The sequence below is a fragment of the Pygocentrus nattereri genome, chromosome 9 (assembly GCF_015220715.1).
Source record: "Pygocentrus nattereri isolate fPygNat1 chromosome 9, fPygNat1.pri, whole genome shotgun sequence".
In the NCBI taxonomy this organism is placed as follows: Eukaryota; Metazoa; Chordata; class Actinopteri; order Characiformes; family Serrasalmidae; genus Pygocentrus; species Pygocentrus nattereri.
Window position 1 is genome coordinate 44,715,881 of NC_051219.1, and position 16,884 is coordinate 44,732,764.

The following is a 16,884-nucleotide window of genomic DNA, read 5'->3' on the forward strand; positions in this document are numbered from 1 at the left end:
AACAACACCACCAGCAACACCATCAACAACACCAATACCATCAACAACACCAATACCATCAACAACACCACCATCAACAACACCACCATCAACAACACCAATACCATCAACAACACCAATACCATCAACAACACCAGCAACATCAACAACAACAAAAACACCATCAACACCACCATCGCCAACAACACCATCACCAACAACAACAACAACACCAGCAACATCAACAACACCATCAACAACAAAAACACCAACAACACCAACACCACCAGCAACATCATCAACAACACCAATGCCATCAACAACACCAACAACAACAACACCAATACCATCAACAACACCAGCAACATCAACAACAAAAACACCATCAACAACAAAAACACCATCAACAACACCAGCAACATCAACAACACCATCAACAACAAAAACACCATCGCCAACACCACCATCACCAACAACACCAACACCACCAGCAACATCAACAACAACACCAATACCATCAACAACAACAACAACATCAACAACACCAATACCATCAACAACAACAACAACAACAACAACAACACCAGCAACATCAACAACAACAAAAACACCATCAACAACACCATCAACAACAACACCAGCAACATCAACAACACCACCAATACCATCAACAACAAGACCATCAACATCACCAACACCATCAATAGCAACACCACCACCAATATCAACACCACCACCAATATCAACATCAATAGCAACACCACCACCAATATCAACATCAATATCAACACCAATACTATCAATATCAACACCAATACTATCAACAACACCATCAACACCATTTTATAGTGTTGGTTAGAGCTGAATAGATAACATGCAAATAAGGAATATTATATTATTCATCTTTTCAGAATTCTCTCACCACCTCATCAATGCAGACCTAAGCATTTTACTCCACGTGTTCACTGCAACAACAGAACGTCGAGTGACTGGGCTGAAAGTTAATCGCTTCTGTATAGAAATCACAATTTTCACACCGCAAGAGCCGCGATCTTTGTGTACAATATCAACATTGTGGTCTTAACCGGTTTTAAATGGAAAAAATAGCTAATATCACAAAGCTTGTAAAGATGAGCTGGACCAATCAGAACCTACAAAACACCCATGCGCTCTATATCGCTGCGGTCGGAGAAAAGCCTTGTATCTCAATTTTTGTCGTTGAAAATGTCTGTTGGTCTTTATACTGCATGTAAATTTAATGACAAACGGCCCAAAATTACTTGGAAAGACGTCTGGTTCCATTGACTGCTATTAAAAGTAAAGTCGTTTTTTTCTTTCTACTGTAAAGTTACTGTTTTGGAGATACGATGTTTTCTTCTGATGACAGCGAAATGTAACATCACATCCATCACAACTAACTGGTAGTCTGACACACTCAGCGTTCAAGCTTCATGCGTCACTCTTCTCTTCTTGGCCAAAAACAGGCCTGGAAATTAATGTAGAGAAAAATCACTGCAGTTAAATCGCAATCGCAATATTGGTGGGAAAACTGGAAGTTGGCGATTTTCCCTGGATGGTTCAGCCCCACCTGAAGTCTTAGCACTTGTAGTGCATTTAATTCTTATTTCACCTGACAGAATATCTGGTGAGCTGCACGGTAAACACTGCCTGAACATGTGGGTCCTGACATGGCAAAGTTACCCTGGTTCTATACAGTTTAGTACTACAGTATCAACGCTTTTCTAATTTTCTAATTAAGGAAAATATTTTAATATATTTTAAATATTTTAAGCGTCAAAATGAAATGACATAGTTGAAGATTCAACAACAACATTTAAAAAACAGCACCATCATTATAGACCAATATCTTAATAAGTATCGTATAATCTTCAGTGTAAACGTCAAGATATCACCCAAAACAATTCGTCAGGAAATTCATCAAGAAGTAAATTTCAGCAGCAGTTGATTCTTTTTGGTACGGTTCAGAAATATTTTTTTAAAATACAAAAATTGTGACTTGAAGCCTTGTGTGTGCGCACATATATATATATACACACACACACACACACACACACACACACACACACATATATATATATATACACACACACACACACATATATATATATATATACACACACACACACACATATATATACATAAATATACATACATACATACATACATACATATATATACACACACATGTATACACACACACACACACATATATATATATATACACATACATCTCAAACAATAGTTTAATAGAGTTACCTTTATTATTATGTAATTAATACTATATGAATTTTACTGAATCAGTTATTGTTTATGGTTGGTTAGTGTAGTGGGTAACACCTCTGCCTTCTACACTGTAGACTGGGGTTCAGTGCCCCGCCTGGGCAGCGCCCTATACTATACCAATAAGAGTCCTTGGGCAAGACTCCTAACACCACCTTGGCCTCCCTGAGTAAAATGATCTAATTGTAAGTCGCTCTGGATAAGAGCGTCAGCCAAATGCCGTAAATATAAAAAGTATGACAGCTAAAAATGGCAGAGATCTCAGCTGCTGCAGACTGAACTGCGCCCGTTGCGGAAATTCAGCTGTCTAGGTAGTTATAAGGGGTGATGAATAGAGGCCGGGGGGCACTAGGCAAAAGGCAGAATCGCCCCCTGAATAAAACCACAATTAACACTATACTAAAGCCTTTATTGTGGATCACGACCGCTGCTAAAACATGGGAAGGTGCTAATGTGCAGTCCTCCAAGCCACCTGAAGCTCACGCACCACCACTGTGCTGAACGTCGGAGGGCGAGGAGGACAAGGCCATCGTTCCCACACTAAAGCAGAGTAAACTACGCTGCCTCGGTCTCCTGCACACAGGATTTTAACCAATAAATGACGGCGCAAAACCTGACAATACAGGTCTACGTCTGAAAACAGCCCAAGGATTTTTGTTTGGCCCAAATTTGCGCTCATATTTTAGCGAATATGATAAAATGAACAAGTTATTTTAACAATTTCACCTTCTTGAGCCTCAATTTATCAATATTGGTTTTTAAATCAATCACATAGAATTCCAAGCAGTACAGAAGAGCTCGTCCCCAGTCGTGTGTGAAGCTGAGGCCATAATTTGAGGTAAAAAACATGTTTTTCTGCAATTTTAACTGCAATAATCTCTACATATGCATGAAATATATGATTTACATGACAATTTAATTATAAAATATATAAAGAAAGTTCCCCAGGAGTCGTGTCGCTGGTGTGACTGCGTAACAAAAAACTCTTATTTTTAAATAAAAGTCACGCCGATGACGTCACTCGACCCCCTTTGACCTGTTTTCTGAGGATCTATGGAGAAAAGCTCATGGTGAGTCCACTGAGTCTGTCAGTTCTCAGAGATCTTCTCATTCAGCTCATGATCTCATATGAAGCTTCTAGCTGACGTCACTGGTGTGACCGACTTTATTCTGAGGTCATTGTGAAAAAATAGAAACACAGATGGATTAAATTCCATATTTTAGTGGACGTTCCCTGATGGACAGCGTGTGGTTTGATGTTCTGTAAAATGCATTGATCATTAAAAACGTCTCTGGTGTTTCCTTCATTATGTGGAACACCGATGATGACCAGTAACACCAGTGACTCCTGTGGAGAGACGGAGAAGTGGACGCTTCTGTAGAATGACCCACACACAAAAAACAAATGAAGTCGGTCAGATTTCCTAGCTACTAGTCAAACTCTGCACACCTCAGTTCTGTCGTAGGTGAACACCAAGCACACCAGTGTTACACAAGCCTGCAGACAGACATTCAAATGGTCAGCAGAACAATGAAGAGACACACCATGCCCTTCCTTCCCTGTGAGAACACAACCTACTACATCCTATGAAAACCCTCAAAGACAAAAGATACTCTGATCAGTCATAACAATGACCACCTCCTTGTCCACTTTATCAGCTCCACTGACCGTATAGCTGCACTCTGTAGTTCTACAGTTACAGACTGTAGTCCATCTGTTTCTCTGATACTCTGTTACCCTGTTCTTCAGTGGTCAGGACCCCCACGGACCCTCACAGAGCAGGTACTGTTTGGTTGGTGGGTCATTCTCAGCACTGCAGTAACACTGACGTGGTGGTGGTGGTGTGTTAGTGAGTGTTGTGCTGGTCTGAGTGGATCAGACACAGCAGTGCTGCTGGAGTTTTTTTAAACACCATAGTATCGTTGCTGGACTCAGAATAGCCAACAGCATCCTGTGACCACTGATGAAGGACTAGAGGATGACCACCACAAACCGTGCAGCAACAGATGAGCTGTCGTCTGACTTTACATCTACAAGGTGGCCCGACAAGGTAGGAGTGTCTAATAGAGTGGACAGTGAGTGGACACAGTGTTTAAAAACTCCAGCAGCACTGCTGTGTCTGATCCATTCGTACCAGCACAACACACACTAACACTTCGCCACCACGTCAGTCTTACTGCAGTGCTGAGAATGACCCACCACCCAAATACTCCCTTCTCTGTGAGGGTCCATGGGGGTCCTGACCACTGAAGAACAGGGTATCAGAGAAACAGATGGACTACAGTCTGTAACTGTAGAACTACAGAGTGCAGCTATACAGTAAGTGGAGCTGATGAAGTGGACAAGGAGGTGGTCATGATGTCACGCCTGATTGGTGTACAGTATAACGTGGCTGGGACTTGAACCCAAAACCCTTGCTTGACGCGCCTCCGTGTCGGTGGGGGTTTTCTCAACAACACAAAGAAACACGTCGACACTTCAGAATCCAAAACAACACTCAAACACAGAAGGCGGCATACTAGTTCTCAGAGCTTGGGTATTCAGGGAATAGCCCAAGTTCTCAGAGCTTTGACTATAAACATAAACAAGGCTATATAAACAAACAAACATCTCGGGGAAAAAAAACAAAACAAAAAAAAACGGTGGGGCCCCTCAGACCTCCACACTGCTTCAAATTCCCCTGACTCGAATTGAGGGAAAAAAGGTCGGAAAACCAGGATACTCATTTCTAACTCCGTGCACATGTATAATTTAGACACACAATTTGCGGGAGACAAAAAGAAACGAGTAAAGAAGACAAATGCATTATTCATTTCCACTTTTGCTGACACGGGTTCAAAGAACTCGCGTTGAAGCAGCTACAAAAGAAAACACAAAAAACACTAATACCCACAAGAGAGATGGGCGTCTCAACAAATGTACAGACTTCAGAATGAGTTCGCATGCGTCACTTCGCCTGAAGCAATTACTGCTGCCGAAGCCACACACACACACACACACACACACACACACACACACACACACACACAGCTTTTTAAAAAATTGTTTACAACAAACATAAACAGAATAATTAAAGTCACATTTATGGATCCACATAAATAATACATCCACCAGTGTACGCAGCAACTGTAAAAACAAAACTGGAGATTGCATTTTAATTAAGGCTCTGCAACACAAACAAACAAGGGGTTCCAGTAAAGCTGGCTGTGTTGTGCTTCAAGTAAACACGGTGCTGGACCATGTCACTGCAGCCATGAGTGAAATATAACAGCTGACCGTCTCTCTCACACACACACACACACACTCGTTCCCACACCATCTGTGTGGGCGTGCAAGTTGGTGTGTGGGAGGACAGACGTGGCTGAAAACCTCTAATAATGGCAGACAATCCTCCTGAACGTTATAGCCCTTATACTCCTGGGTATGTTCGGGTTTTCCCGTCTGAATTTACAGGCCCGAATCATGAGGGAAATTATTCAGTAACTGCACGAAATAAATGCACATTTTTGGAGTTCCCCTCAAATTAAAGTAGCGTTTCATGATCTCCACATTTCACTACACGCTCACAATTCACTGCTAAAGTCCAAAAATCTGCGCCGCTCTTTGTGTTGTCGACTTTCAGTAGAAAAACAAAGTTCAGCTTCTTTTATTATAAGGGTTTAAAATGACGTCACCATCTATTAGACTGGAGAGAAGAGCTACAGCCTCATACGATGCCCACAGGGAGTAATAAATCAACCTTAACCTCTTCAACTCCACGGGACCACCGGTGGGTCCAAACCGCACTTGGTCATGTTCTCCATAGCGTTCATACTCCATGAGCTCCGTTCAGAAGCTGGGCGTCGTGTGAGGCTGTAGCTCTTCTCTCCAGTCTAATAGACGGTGACGTCATTTTAAACCCTTATAATAAAAGAAGCTGAACTCAGTTTGTTTTTCTACTGAAAGTCGAGCCGTTTTTCCCCAAATCTGGGCTCTAAACTATAAACAGACGGCGTCTCTTCAGTGATCTGCTCTGGAAACATCACTTTTAGAGAACAACACAAAGAGCGGCGCAGATTTTTGGCTTTCAGCAGTAAATTGTGAGCATGTAGTGAAATGTGGAGATCAGAAAACACACGTTCTGATCATCTGAGGGGCTTTTACAAAAATAAATAAATAAAATAAAACAAAAATGTGCATTTATTTCATGCAGTTACTGAATAATTCGCCTTATGACTTGGTCATGTAGATTCAGATGGACAACCCAAAATGTACCCTGGAGAACAAGAGGTTAAAAAACTCCCAGCAGGGAAAAGTTTGGTCTGCAGCTCTTGGCAGCCCCTCCGAGCCAAACCTGAGCCCTTCGTCAAAATTACTGTAAATAACTCTCTTTTTACCGTCTCGGAGAACACTGATGAGTGTTGTTTCCATGACGACAGACAAGTCCAAACACCGTTTTTGTTGTTGTTATTGTTCTTGCCAGTGTGTCGGAGAACCAACTCCCCGTGAGTGAGCACATGTCAACAAGCGAGTGCTTCTGAAAACACGGCCCATAAATCAACAGGCTTCAACCGTCCAAAAACAAACACAGCCCTTTGTTATTGCCCTCAATACCTTGAACGTTTCTGGTTTGGGTTCCCCGCCCAAAGTAAAAATAACATTCTTTCCTTTACTCTGCATCTGGGTAAATATGAAAAGCAGACACGGGGAAAACAAAACAGGACAGGACAGAACTGCAGCTCTGCTCAAACAGCCCTTAAAGCGGGTTTCTCTGCAGATTCGGACAGCAAACCGACGAGAAAAGGCTTTTAGCATTACGGCATGGAATAAAGATCAGATATCAGCGTCCCCGAGTCTTTTATTTAGTTCATCACTCCCTCGTGACAGAGGGGGGAAAAAAATCGATGTCCTCCTGAAGTAGACAACTCAATTACAGTCCGCGATCCATGATGGCTCTGTAACATAATGCGGTGAGCGCCTGCTCAGCATCCCACTCTCTCAAACAGCATAATGAAGTTATTTCCTGCCCACACAAATTTAACAGAATAAACCAAACGAGCAACACTCCTCATTTACCACGTTCACCTACTTAAAAGGCCTGCTTTTACAGGACGGCGTGAGATTACAAACAAAACAATAACGGCTTCATGAGACTTTTTAATCAGGATGAAGTTTGAAGGTTTGTGCTTCGTTCAAACAACAACAGACCAGAGATAAACCAAAATGAAGCCAGTTATAATGATAAGCCTTGTACCAACCTGGTCATTTCCATTGGTATTAGAGGTGGAGTGTCAAGCAGTCGCAATGCTCTTAATAGTAGCGAGAGTGGTAGTGTCAGAGCTCAGCCAGCGTCAACGCAACTGCCCAACCCGTCCCATCCTGCCTCACCCCCCCTCCACCAATGACAGCACAACCTCAGTTCAGCTATCCAGTCGCAGGCCTGGAACGAACAGCTCCACCCAAAACACTTCGTACTACCTGCCCTGAAGCATCAACACGCTAAACCCGCGCCTCAGTCCATTCATTCTCACTCAAAACGGCCAACGACAGCTTTATCAATGAGAAGTCACGGCTCTGAAGTTAAAACGAAAAGGCGAGATCGTTTTATAAACCAAGCCGTGTGAACGGCAAAAGCTGCTGTGCTCAAACCGCTGCTCTTCTGTTTATGAGCGGCTTCATCTGCAGGCGTGTTTGTGTTGTGAGCAGTAAACAGACTATAGAGCTCTACCTGCGTTTCTGGATCCTTCTCCCCACTCTTCTGGGACTTCTCCCCACACTGCTGTCGCTGTTGTTGAGCAACTTGAAGTGCCTGAAGATGCAAAAAAACAATAACAAAACCCTGATTGGCTCATGAAAGTCTCCGAGGAGCATCTACATTGTTTTTGAGCAAAGCACATGCGAGTGCACCGTTTTCCGACCCGTTAATGCGCACAACGTTCAGACTCTGGTTACCGTGGTTGATGTTCTATAGACCACGTTCCACTAAAAATGGCCCAAATCCACCAAGCACAACAGGTTGGCATGTACTGGAATCGGGGAAAACGTTTTCATCTTTTAATCCACTTTAAACTGCTTCAGGGGCAAATCAGTAGGGTCAAAATATGTTAATGCAGAGAGAAACACTGAAAAATACAGGGCGTCCAAAAAAACTGAGATCATTTGGTGTCTAAAAATGGCCAATTCTCCCTCAAATGGTCTCAAATGTGAAGAAAATGTGTAAAAACTAACCGAGTTTAGTTTTTAATGTGTGTTTTCAGGGTGAGGAACGGCGGTCACTGGAAATGAAAAGGCGTTGTGTGTGTGTTAGAAGGTGCTCGAACGCAGTCAAACAGGACTGAGCGGCGCATTTTCGAGAAAACTCAATAAAAATGCGCCAACTGGAGACGCAAGACACGCTACAGCGTGTTGGGCAGGAGCTGGACTCCAGGCTGGACACGTGTGTCGGGTCACGGGCGGTGCGCATGTTGAACATTAGTGAAGCTGTGAAATCGGCTATAAAATCTACATCCCTCTGAATTTCTTCTTCGAGTTTGGATGAATAAATCTTGCTTTGTTCAACATGAAGCCCGTTTCACTTCGTTTGTGTACGACATGCAGTCACTCAGACACTCACATCTCAAAAGATCTCAGTTTTTTTGGGACACCTTGTATTTTACATGAAGCCTCATTTGAACGTTAGCACAAAGAAATGACCCTGGTTACCATCTCAAAGCACAGACTTGTTTTCTAAAGCGAAGAGCATTTTTAAACTCGTTCGTTAAGGTTGTGTTTAACAGCCATACTGTTGTCTTCCGTGATATTTCTCAGCTGTTTTCAGGCTAATCATTCAAATTAATATTTTAATAAGCCTACACTGCTGACGTTTCGCTGCTGTCGGAACAAAACATTGTATTTCCAAAATTATGACTTCACAGGAAAAGGGAAAGCCATGCTCTACTTTTAATGTAAGTCAATGGAAACAGACTTTTCTCCCAAGCAATTTTGGGCTGTTTTTATTCGTTCATTCAGCATGAAATTTACATACAATGTAAAGGCCAACAGGCATTTTCAAATCATGCCAAAAACGGAGATACAAGGTTTTGTTCCGACATCAGCGATTCATAACGTCACAGTGAGTGTGTTTACATGCACTCAATTAATCTGACCATAATCAGATCTCTGCAGCTGTCAGATTATTCCAACGGTCATCTAAACAACACACTCTGATCTACACATCTGATTAGGAAATCTGATAAAGAGGCTGGACTTCAGCTCAGAAATCAGATTTCTCAGTGATCTCTTACTCAGATTTCGTTCAGATTTCTCAGTCTGCGCGAGATCAGACGGGGGTAGAAATAAGCAGCATCGCGGCAAAAGACTTTTGGAGCAGCGCTGAAACCAAACAGGAAATAAAAGGATTTCAATATTCATTTTCTAGATTTAAAAAAAAACTGAGTTTTATTGAAAAATGAGTTTACTGGCAGGTTACAAAGCAGAAACCTGATTACTGTCTGATTCATGTAGACCTGGGATTTCCCATTATCTGATTACTCAAGTGTACGTAAACGTGTTGATCGGATTAAAAGTGAAGTGATACTTTTTTAATCCCACAAACGGGGAAATTCCATCTCCGCATTTAACCCATCCGTGAAGTGAAACACCACATACACACTAGTGAACACACACACTAGGGGGCAGTGAGCACAGTTGCCCGGAGCGGTGGGCAGCCCTATCCACGGCACCCGGGGGTTAGGCGTCTTGCTCAAGGACACCTCAGTCATGGACTGTCGGCCCTGGGGATCGAACCGGCGACCTTCGGGTTACAGGGCCAGATCCCCAACCTCCAGCCCACGACTGCCCCCTGACTAAAGTTAGCAGTAACCAGCCTGCATGCTGCTTTTATCTGTGACATTCATTTTCTAAACCACTGGAAACCGGTGGCACGAAAACCTCAAGGAAATATCATTAACTTTGAAATCTACTGGATTTCTTATATTCGGGTGAGACCAAAGAGCAGCCCTGCCTCCCTGCCTCTGACTCTGGCTTTCAGAAAGGCCACAGTTCTTGGTAGGTCTCACTACAGGCTTTCCCAGTTCTAACAACCTTGCATGCGTGACCTGCTTTGAGTCTTGGAAGATCAGACGAGTTTTTCTGCTGTGTTGTGTCGAGCGCTGGCCAGAAGACAAACTACTGCCAGTCCGCTTGGGTCCTTTTTATTTTAGGCTGAACTACAAAGGCTGAACAGATGTAGACGTGGATGTAGACGATCCACAGCAGGCTATCGAGATCACTGCACAGCCAGGTTTGTAAAACCTCTGAAATAAGAAGATTAGAGGAGATTTTTCACAAGCATTCAGAACATCACACGAGGAGAAGTCCATGATTACAAAATCCCACAGTTCAGTCTAAATAGCAGAACTGGCTTCAAAAATAAAATTCCCACATTAAAAAATTGCAAAGGCTTTGGCTGCATACCTGCAAATATTTGGATAAAAGCAATAAATTAATTAATTAATAATAATAAAAAAAACTTTTAGAAAATGAGACCATTTGAGAAATGCAAATAGATATTCAACATTCAGGGTCATACGCAAAAAATACTACTAACACATAAAAGGAGGGGGAAAAATGACGAGTTCATACTGTCAAAGTTAGAAAGTGACGCATCCACAGTCGTTCTAAAACATTTATTTGCACACACACACACACACACACACACACACACGGGTCATTCTACAGAAACGTTCATCACACCTGAAAAACATGTTAGGGATAGAATTTGTTCATATTTTAAAATAAAACAACGTTATATTTAAACGGTTAGACCTTGAGCCTCAATTTATCAATATTGGTTTTTAAATCAATCACATAGAATTCCAATCATCACAGAAGAGCTTGTCCCCACAGTCGTGTGTGATAGGTGAGGCCATATTTTGAAGAAGAAAAAAAAATTCTGCAATTTTAACTTAAATTAACTAATTTAAATGACGAAGAAAACAAATATTATAATATATAATGAAAGTTCTCCAGGAGTCGCGTCACTGATGGTACAAAAATCTCACACCTCACACACACATATAAACCTTATTATTTTAAAATAAAGCCTATTTTATTATTTTGAAATAAAAGTCACACTGATGACGTCACTCGACCTCCTCCTTTTCCTCGACCTGAAGAAAAGCTCGTGGTGAGTCCACTGTGTCTCTCAGTTCTCAGAGATCTTCTCATTCAGCTCAGGATCTCATACGAAGCTTCTAGCTGACGTCACTGGTGTGACCGACTTTATTCTGAGATCATTGTGGAAAAATAGAAACACAAATGGATTAAATTCCGTATTTTAGTGGACGTTCCCTGATGGACAGCGTGTGGTTTGATGTTCTGTAAAATGCATTGATCATTAAAAACGTCTCTGGTGGTTCCTTTATTATGTGGAACACCAGAGACGGTCAGTAACACCAGTGACTCCTATGGATGAATAGAAAAGTGGACGTTTCTGTACAATGACCCATTTTATATATACACACGTACATATATATATATATGGCCTGCTGTTATCAGTAGAAAACATCGCATCTCCAAATGGTAACTTTAATATTAATGCAAGTCAATGGAACCAGACGTCTGCCCAAGTCATTTTGGACCATTTCTTTTTATCCATTGATCATGAAATTTGCAGACAATGCAAAGGGCAACAGACAGGTGTGTATATATATACACACACACACACACACACACACACACACACACACAAATATATATACACATAAAATATCTACTCAAACTGCAGGAGGAACCGCGCATCCGTGGGCTCCCAGGAATGGATACTTGCTGCAGAGGATTATAATTGAAGGCTTCAATAAAAGGCAGCGCCTCAAAGTTTTCATGACAAGTAAAACACAAAGACAAAGCATAAATAAACCAACAAGAACCACATTTTCACAAAAGGAAAAAAAAATCCTGTAAATAACATTTTTGTTTCAACTGCTTTCAAACTGACTTTGAACACTGCAGCTTTCTGCTTTCCCCAGAACGTTAAAACACAATGCAATAACAGGTCTGTGGTCCCGGAGCCTTTGGTTCTGTGTTTATCAGTGGAGAAGCAGCTATTTAGACGCAACAGCAAACAAGAACGTTCAATCATATAGAAAGAAAAAAAAAAAAAACAACCTTCACAACGATAACAGAAAGCCACAAACATGGCTGTGGATTTCACGGAGCACATTTTCCAGCGTCTCCTGCATACGTGCTCATTTTCCATTGTAAAGCCCCAAACGAGAGAGAAATCCAGGAAACAGGAATTCAACAATTGTGAAAACAAAATAGCCAAGCAAAGAGAAGCGTCCTCCCTGCTCTGACCCCTCACACCTCTGTGGGGTCACGCATCTGGCCCCTCCGGAACTCCCCCATACGGAGCATGGAGGAAAGAGAAGAATGGTGGATGGGAGATGAGGGGAAATGGAAAACTTCAATGGAAAAGTGACAGGGGAAGCAGACGGATCGTGTCGAGAGAAGCCCGAGGGAGAGGAGAGCGATACTGGACGAGGGAGAAAGCTGAGTGTTTTTGAGAGGGGGGCTGCCCCGAAGCCCACAGCTGTCTGGCCTGCGTTTCAGAGGCCAAGGGTTGACTGCGGTGACATCACTGGCCGGGAAGCTAAGTGTGGGGCACGGGGAATGGGCGGCAGTGTTTGGGTGATCCCAGCAGAACCGTGTGGCGTCTGGGAACCAGGTAGACATAAATACACTAGATTCTGGCAAACGCTAGGCTTTTAACACACAAGCTCGCTTTGAAATTACACTCAATGCTAAAAAAACGGGCAGAAATGAGTTTATTAGTCATGCTAGGCAAAGTTTGCTCAACACTCGTTGCTCAACAACACGACTGTGCAACCAGTGCTGGAATGTCGGAATCATCATTTTTAAGCAACTGTTTCCTTTAAATATTCCTTTTTACTGTATTTCACAAACAGAGTTTGACCTGCCGTCACTGGAAACGTTAACCCAGACGTGAGACCTCTTTTCTTTGATTTCAGCTGGAGGGCGGCAGTGACTACGGGAGGCAAATCCAGGCAAAAAAAGAAATAAAATTAAATCAATAAAATGCAAACGCAAAACGTTTTGCCATTTCTTTTTCCAAACATCTGCGCAAATATCCAGCCAAACATTAAAAATTAAATTAAATACCTACATTTGCAATTCAATTTTTTCCACATAAGCACGAGACAAAAATATAAATAAATTTAAAACAGCTTTGTGTCGTTTAGTCGTTATTCTGGTTTTTCGTCGCTAAATCTAAAACGAAAAAGCTAAGAGAGAAAAGAAAATCCAAGCGTCACTTTGGATTCGGCTTTTCTTAATGAAATGCAGAATACGTGTCAAAACTAAAATCAAAACGCACAAAATTTACGTTCTTCTTTCTTTTTTTATCAGAATCGGTGGCATATCTGACAATTAAAATGAAAATGTAAAAATGGATAAACCAACAGCGAAGTGACGGTTTGTGATTCGGTCTTCGGCGTTTTTCAGGGTCAGAATGAAAAGGCGAATGCAAACAAATATCAGCGCCACCTGCTGGAGATACTTTTCATTTCACACTTTGCTTTTTCGTTTTCAAACTGGCCAACATGTAAATGTATGTTAATTAGCAGTAGGCGGGGCTACAGGTACATTTAACCTCCGACTCAGTGGGGGTGGGTGGGGGTTGGTGCTTCCAACGCATTCCTTATCGTTACCAAGACAACAGGCGTTAATCGCTCTACAGCAGGGGAGGGGGCTACATGGGGGCTGGTCTCCCTTACGAAAAAGTTTTCGTAGCTTTAGTCATTCTAGTGTTAACATACACTTACATGTTGGTCAGTTTGAAAATGAAAAAGCAAAGCGTGAAATGAAAAGTTAGTCTCCATTCTACGTCTTCATTTGGTCAGATATGCAGCCGATTGCTATGAAAAAGAAAGAAGAACGTGAATTTTGTGCATTTTGATTTGAGTTTTGACACGTTTTCTTTTCTCCATTAGGCTTTTCATTTTAGATTTGGCTACGAAAAAGCAGAGTAACGACTAAAATGAAACGACAAACGTCATAAACGTATTTTTTATTTCTGTCACAAATGACTCAAGAAATAATGAAATTTCAAATGTAGGTATTTAATTTTATGTTCAATCTTGACAGGATATTTGCGCAGATGTTTGGAAAGAGAAATGGCAAGAAGAGGTTTGCATTTGCATTTTATTTCATTTTAATGTCCTTTTTAGCTGGATTTGCCTCCCATAGTGACTGACCACAGTCAGGTCAACGATGAGATGGATCACAGTACCTGCTGTATCTGCTGCAAACTGGCCGGAGATGTTTTAAACGTTGACAAAGTCTCGCTGGCCACTTGCTCCTCCTCTGAGCTCAGTCCCTCCTGGCCAGCTGGGCTGCTATTGGCTGCTTGATCGGTCTTGGATTCCTGCATGTCGTCGTAGCAACCTAAAGGAATACGTACAATACAAATTAGTAAAAGAATAAAATGTAATAATCTTGTCACGATGAAAAAAATTCTAAGCTAAACAAAGACAAAACATAAGAACAGGATATTCTCGCGTTTCGCGTGACGTCACACTGCATAGTCACCTCCATTCTGAGGACCGAATCAGGGACTGACCGCGCTGCACGACGCCTTTAATCTGCTGTGCTTTGTGAACGATTCACCTGGAAGACTCGACAGAAGCCGAGAGACGAGACACACAGACCTTTAATTCAGTGTTTTCACTCCAGGTTTGGAGCCGCTGCACTGCACAGTTCAGTGTTCCTCTCTGATGTTCACACCTCGATCAGCTCCAGAAGGGATTAATCAGCTAATAATATCAGGAATTTTAACCAGCAAACCACAGTTATGCAGTGCAGGGGTTTCAGGACTGGAGTGCTTATGTTTCTCCGTTCAAACGTCATTCAATACCCAAATCGTAAGGCAAATTATTCAGCAACTGCATAAATAAAGGCATTTTTTTGGTAAACGTTCCCCTCAGATGAACAGATCGTGTGTTTTATGATCTCCACATTTCACGACACGCTCACAATTTACTGCTAAAGTCCAAAAATCTGCGCCGCTCTTTGTGTTGTTCTCTAAAAGTGATGTTTCCAGAGCAGATCACTGAAGAGACGCCGTCTGTTTATAGTTTAGAGCCCAGATTTGGGGAAAAACGGGTCGACTTTCAGTAGAAAAACAAACTGAGTTCAGCTTCTTTTATTATAAGGGTTTAAAATGACGTCACCGTCTATTAGACTGGAGAGAAGAGCTACAGCCTCACACGACGCCCAGCTTCTGAATGGAGCTCATGGAGTATGAACGTTATGGAGAACATGCGGTTTGGACCCACCGGTGGTCCCGAGGAGCTGAAAAGGTTAAATCTCTACAAACAGAGAGTAAAGCTATACCGGCGGTCCGCAGCTCCATTAGGGGGGACGACTGTTCATCTCTCGGCTGTTAACATCTGCTGAAGTTCTCTAAAGGCCAGCACTGATCACATGAGTGTTAATTAGCTGGCGTCATTTCCCTCCTATAACGACAGGGTTTATCTCCTCTTTATGAAACACCCTGGGATCCTTTACCCACCCAGACGTGAAGAGCCGGTGGGCTTCTGCGCTGTTAAACACTGTGAGAGACTCTCCAGAACAGTTAGAGGGGCTGAGCATGAGAAATATAAACGTCAGGAAAACTTTCCGCCAGTTTGAGTGGGACCAGGAGTTCAGGGGAAACTGCATAAGGATCACAGCCGGTTTTATCGACTTTGTTGAGGTAACAATTCCTCTCTTCCAAAGTAAAGAGAGCCATATTTTTTTAGCCATCTTTCACCTTCACGTGGAGCAGCGAAGCCAGAAATTGGTGGTACAGTCAGAGCCGGTTAATGAGGAGCCTGGCCGCTTCCTATTTCCCCCGTTATACCAAATACAAGACTGCTAAAACAGCAGAGGGCGCCCACGAGCGAGTCCTCAATGAATGGGCGTGAATAGCGCTCTATGGCTAAACACGAAAAGTTAAAAAAGTCTAAAATCACTGAACCAGAACGTTTCTTTAATTTTAGAAAGTAGAAGGATGTTTTTCCTTAAACAAGAAAAAAACCTGCTCATATATTTCCATTTTTATTCATTAATTTTTTTACGACAAATGGGTTTTGGGCAGCAGAAGGCGGGCATTAGGGCTAGAGCGTGATGATTGGCTGTTTGCGCTCATTGACGTTGTGGACCTACATGAGGCGCTGTTTTAAACTTCTTTTACTCGAGTTTAAAAACGCTTAAAATATAACAGCGGTGTTAAAAAGTTTCCTGCTGGTCAGGAAATGAATGACTTACTTTACATTAAAATGTTTCAGCATTTATAAACTACGATTTTGCCCAAACGCTCCATATCAACCCATTCATTTCGGACTCGCTCGGGAGCGCCCTCTAGTGTTTGAGAAGACATTGCGGAACAAGTTCTCTGGTACAGTATTGCGTTAATGTTTTAATGGGGGCACAAACAAGTGTAACTCGAAGAAACGTCAGAGTGAAATGAACGACATGTCTCTTTGCCCTTGAGCAGATATATCCAGCTCCGTCAACAAACATCTGTGTGAGAGTCCTGATGGCATCAGCGCGTCTCCAAACAAACCGACGTGAAAACAAAACAC

The 16,884-nt window shown here is 42.2% G+C and overlaps 1 protein-coding gene across 4 annotated transcripts in view; it reads right to left on the minus strand.

The window, feature by feature from the left end:
• foxp1a (forkhead box P1a) overlaps positions 1-16,884 on the minus strand; it is a 59,488-nt gene that overhangs the window by 29,513 nt on the left and 13,091 nt on the right. For 2 of the 4 annotated variants that reach the window (XM_037541659.1, XM_037541657.1), the window contains exons 2-3: positions 14,550-14,704; positions 7,989-8,069 (exon numbers count right to left, since the gene is read on the minus strand). In XM_037541659.1, coding sequence (XP_037397556.1) covers positions 7,989-8,069; positions 14,550-14,690 — 222 coding nt within the window. In that variant the 5' untranslated portion in view covers positions 14,691-14,704. Of the gene's footprint in view, positions 1-7,518; positions 7,651-7,988; positions 8,070-14,549; positions 14,705-16,884 lie in introns of those variants that run through there. The other 2 variants (XM_037541658.1, XM_037541660.1) reach the window with 2 other exon arrangements.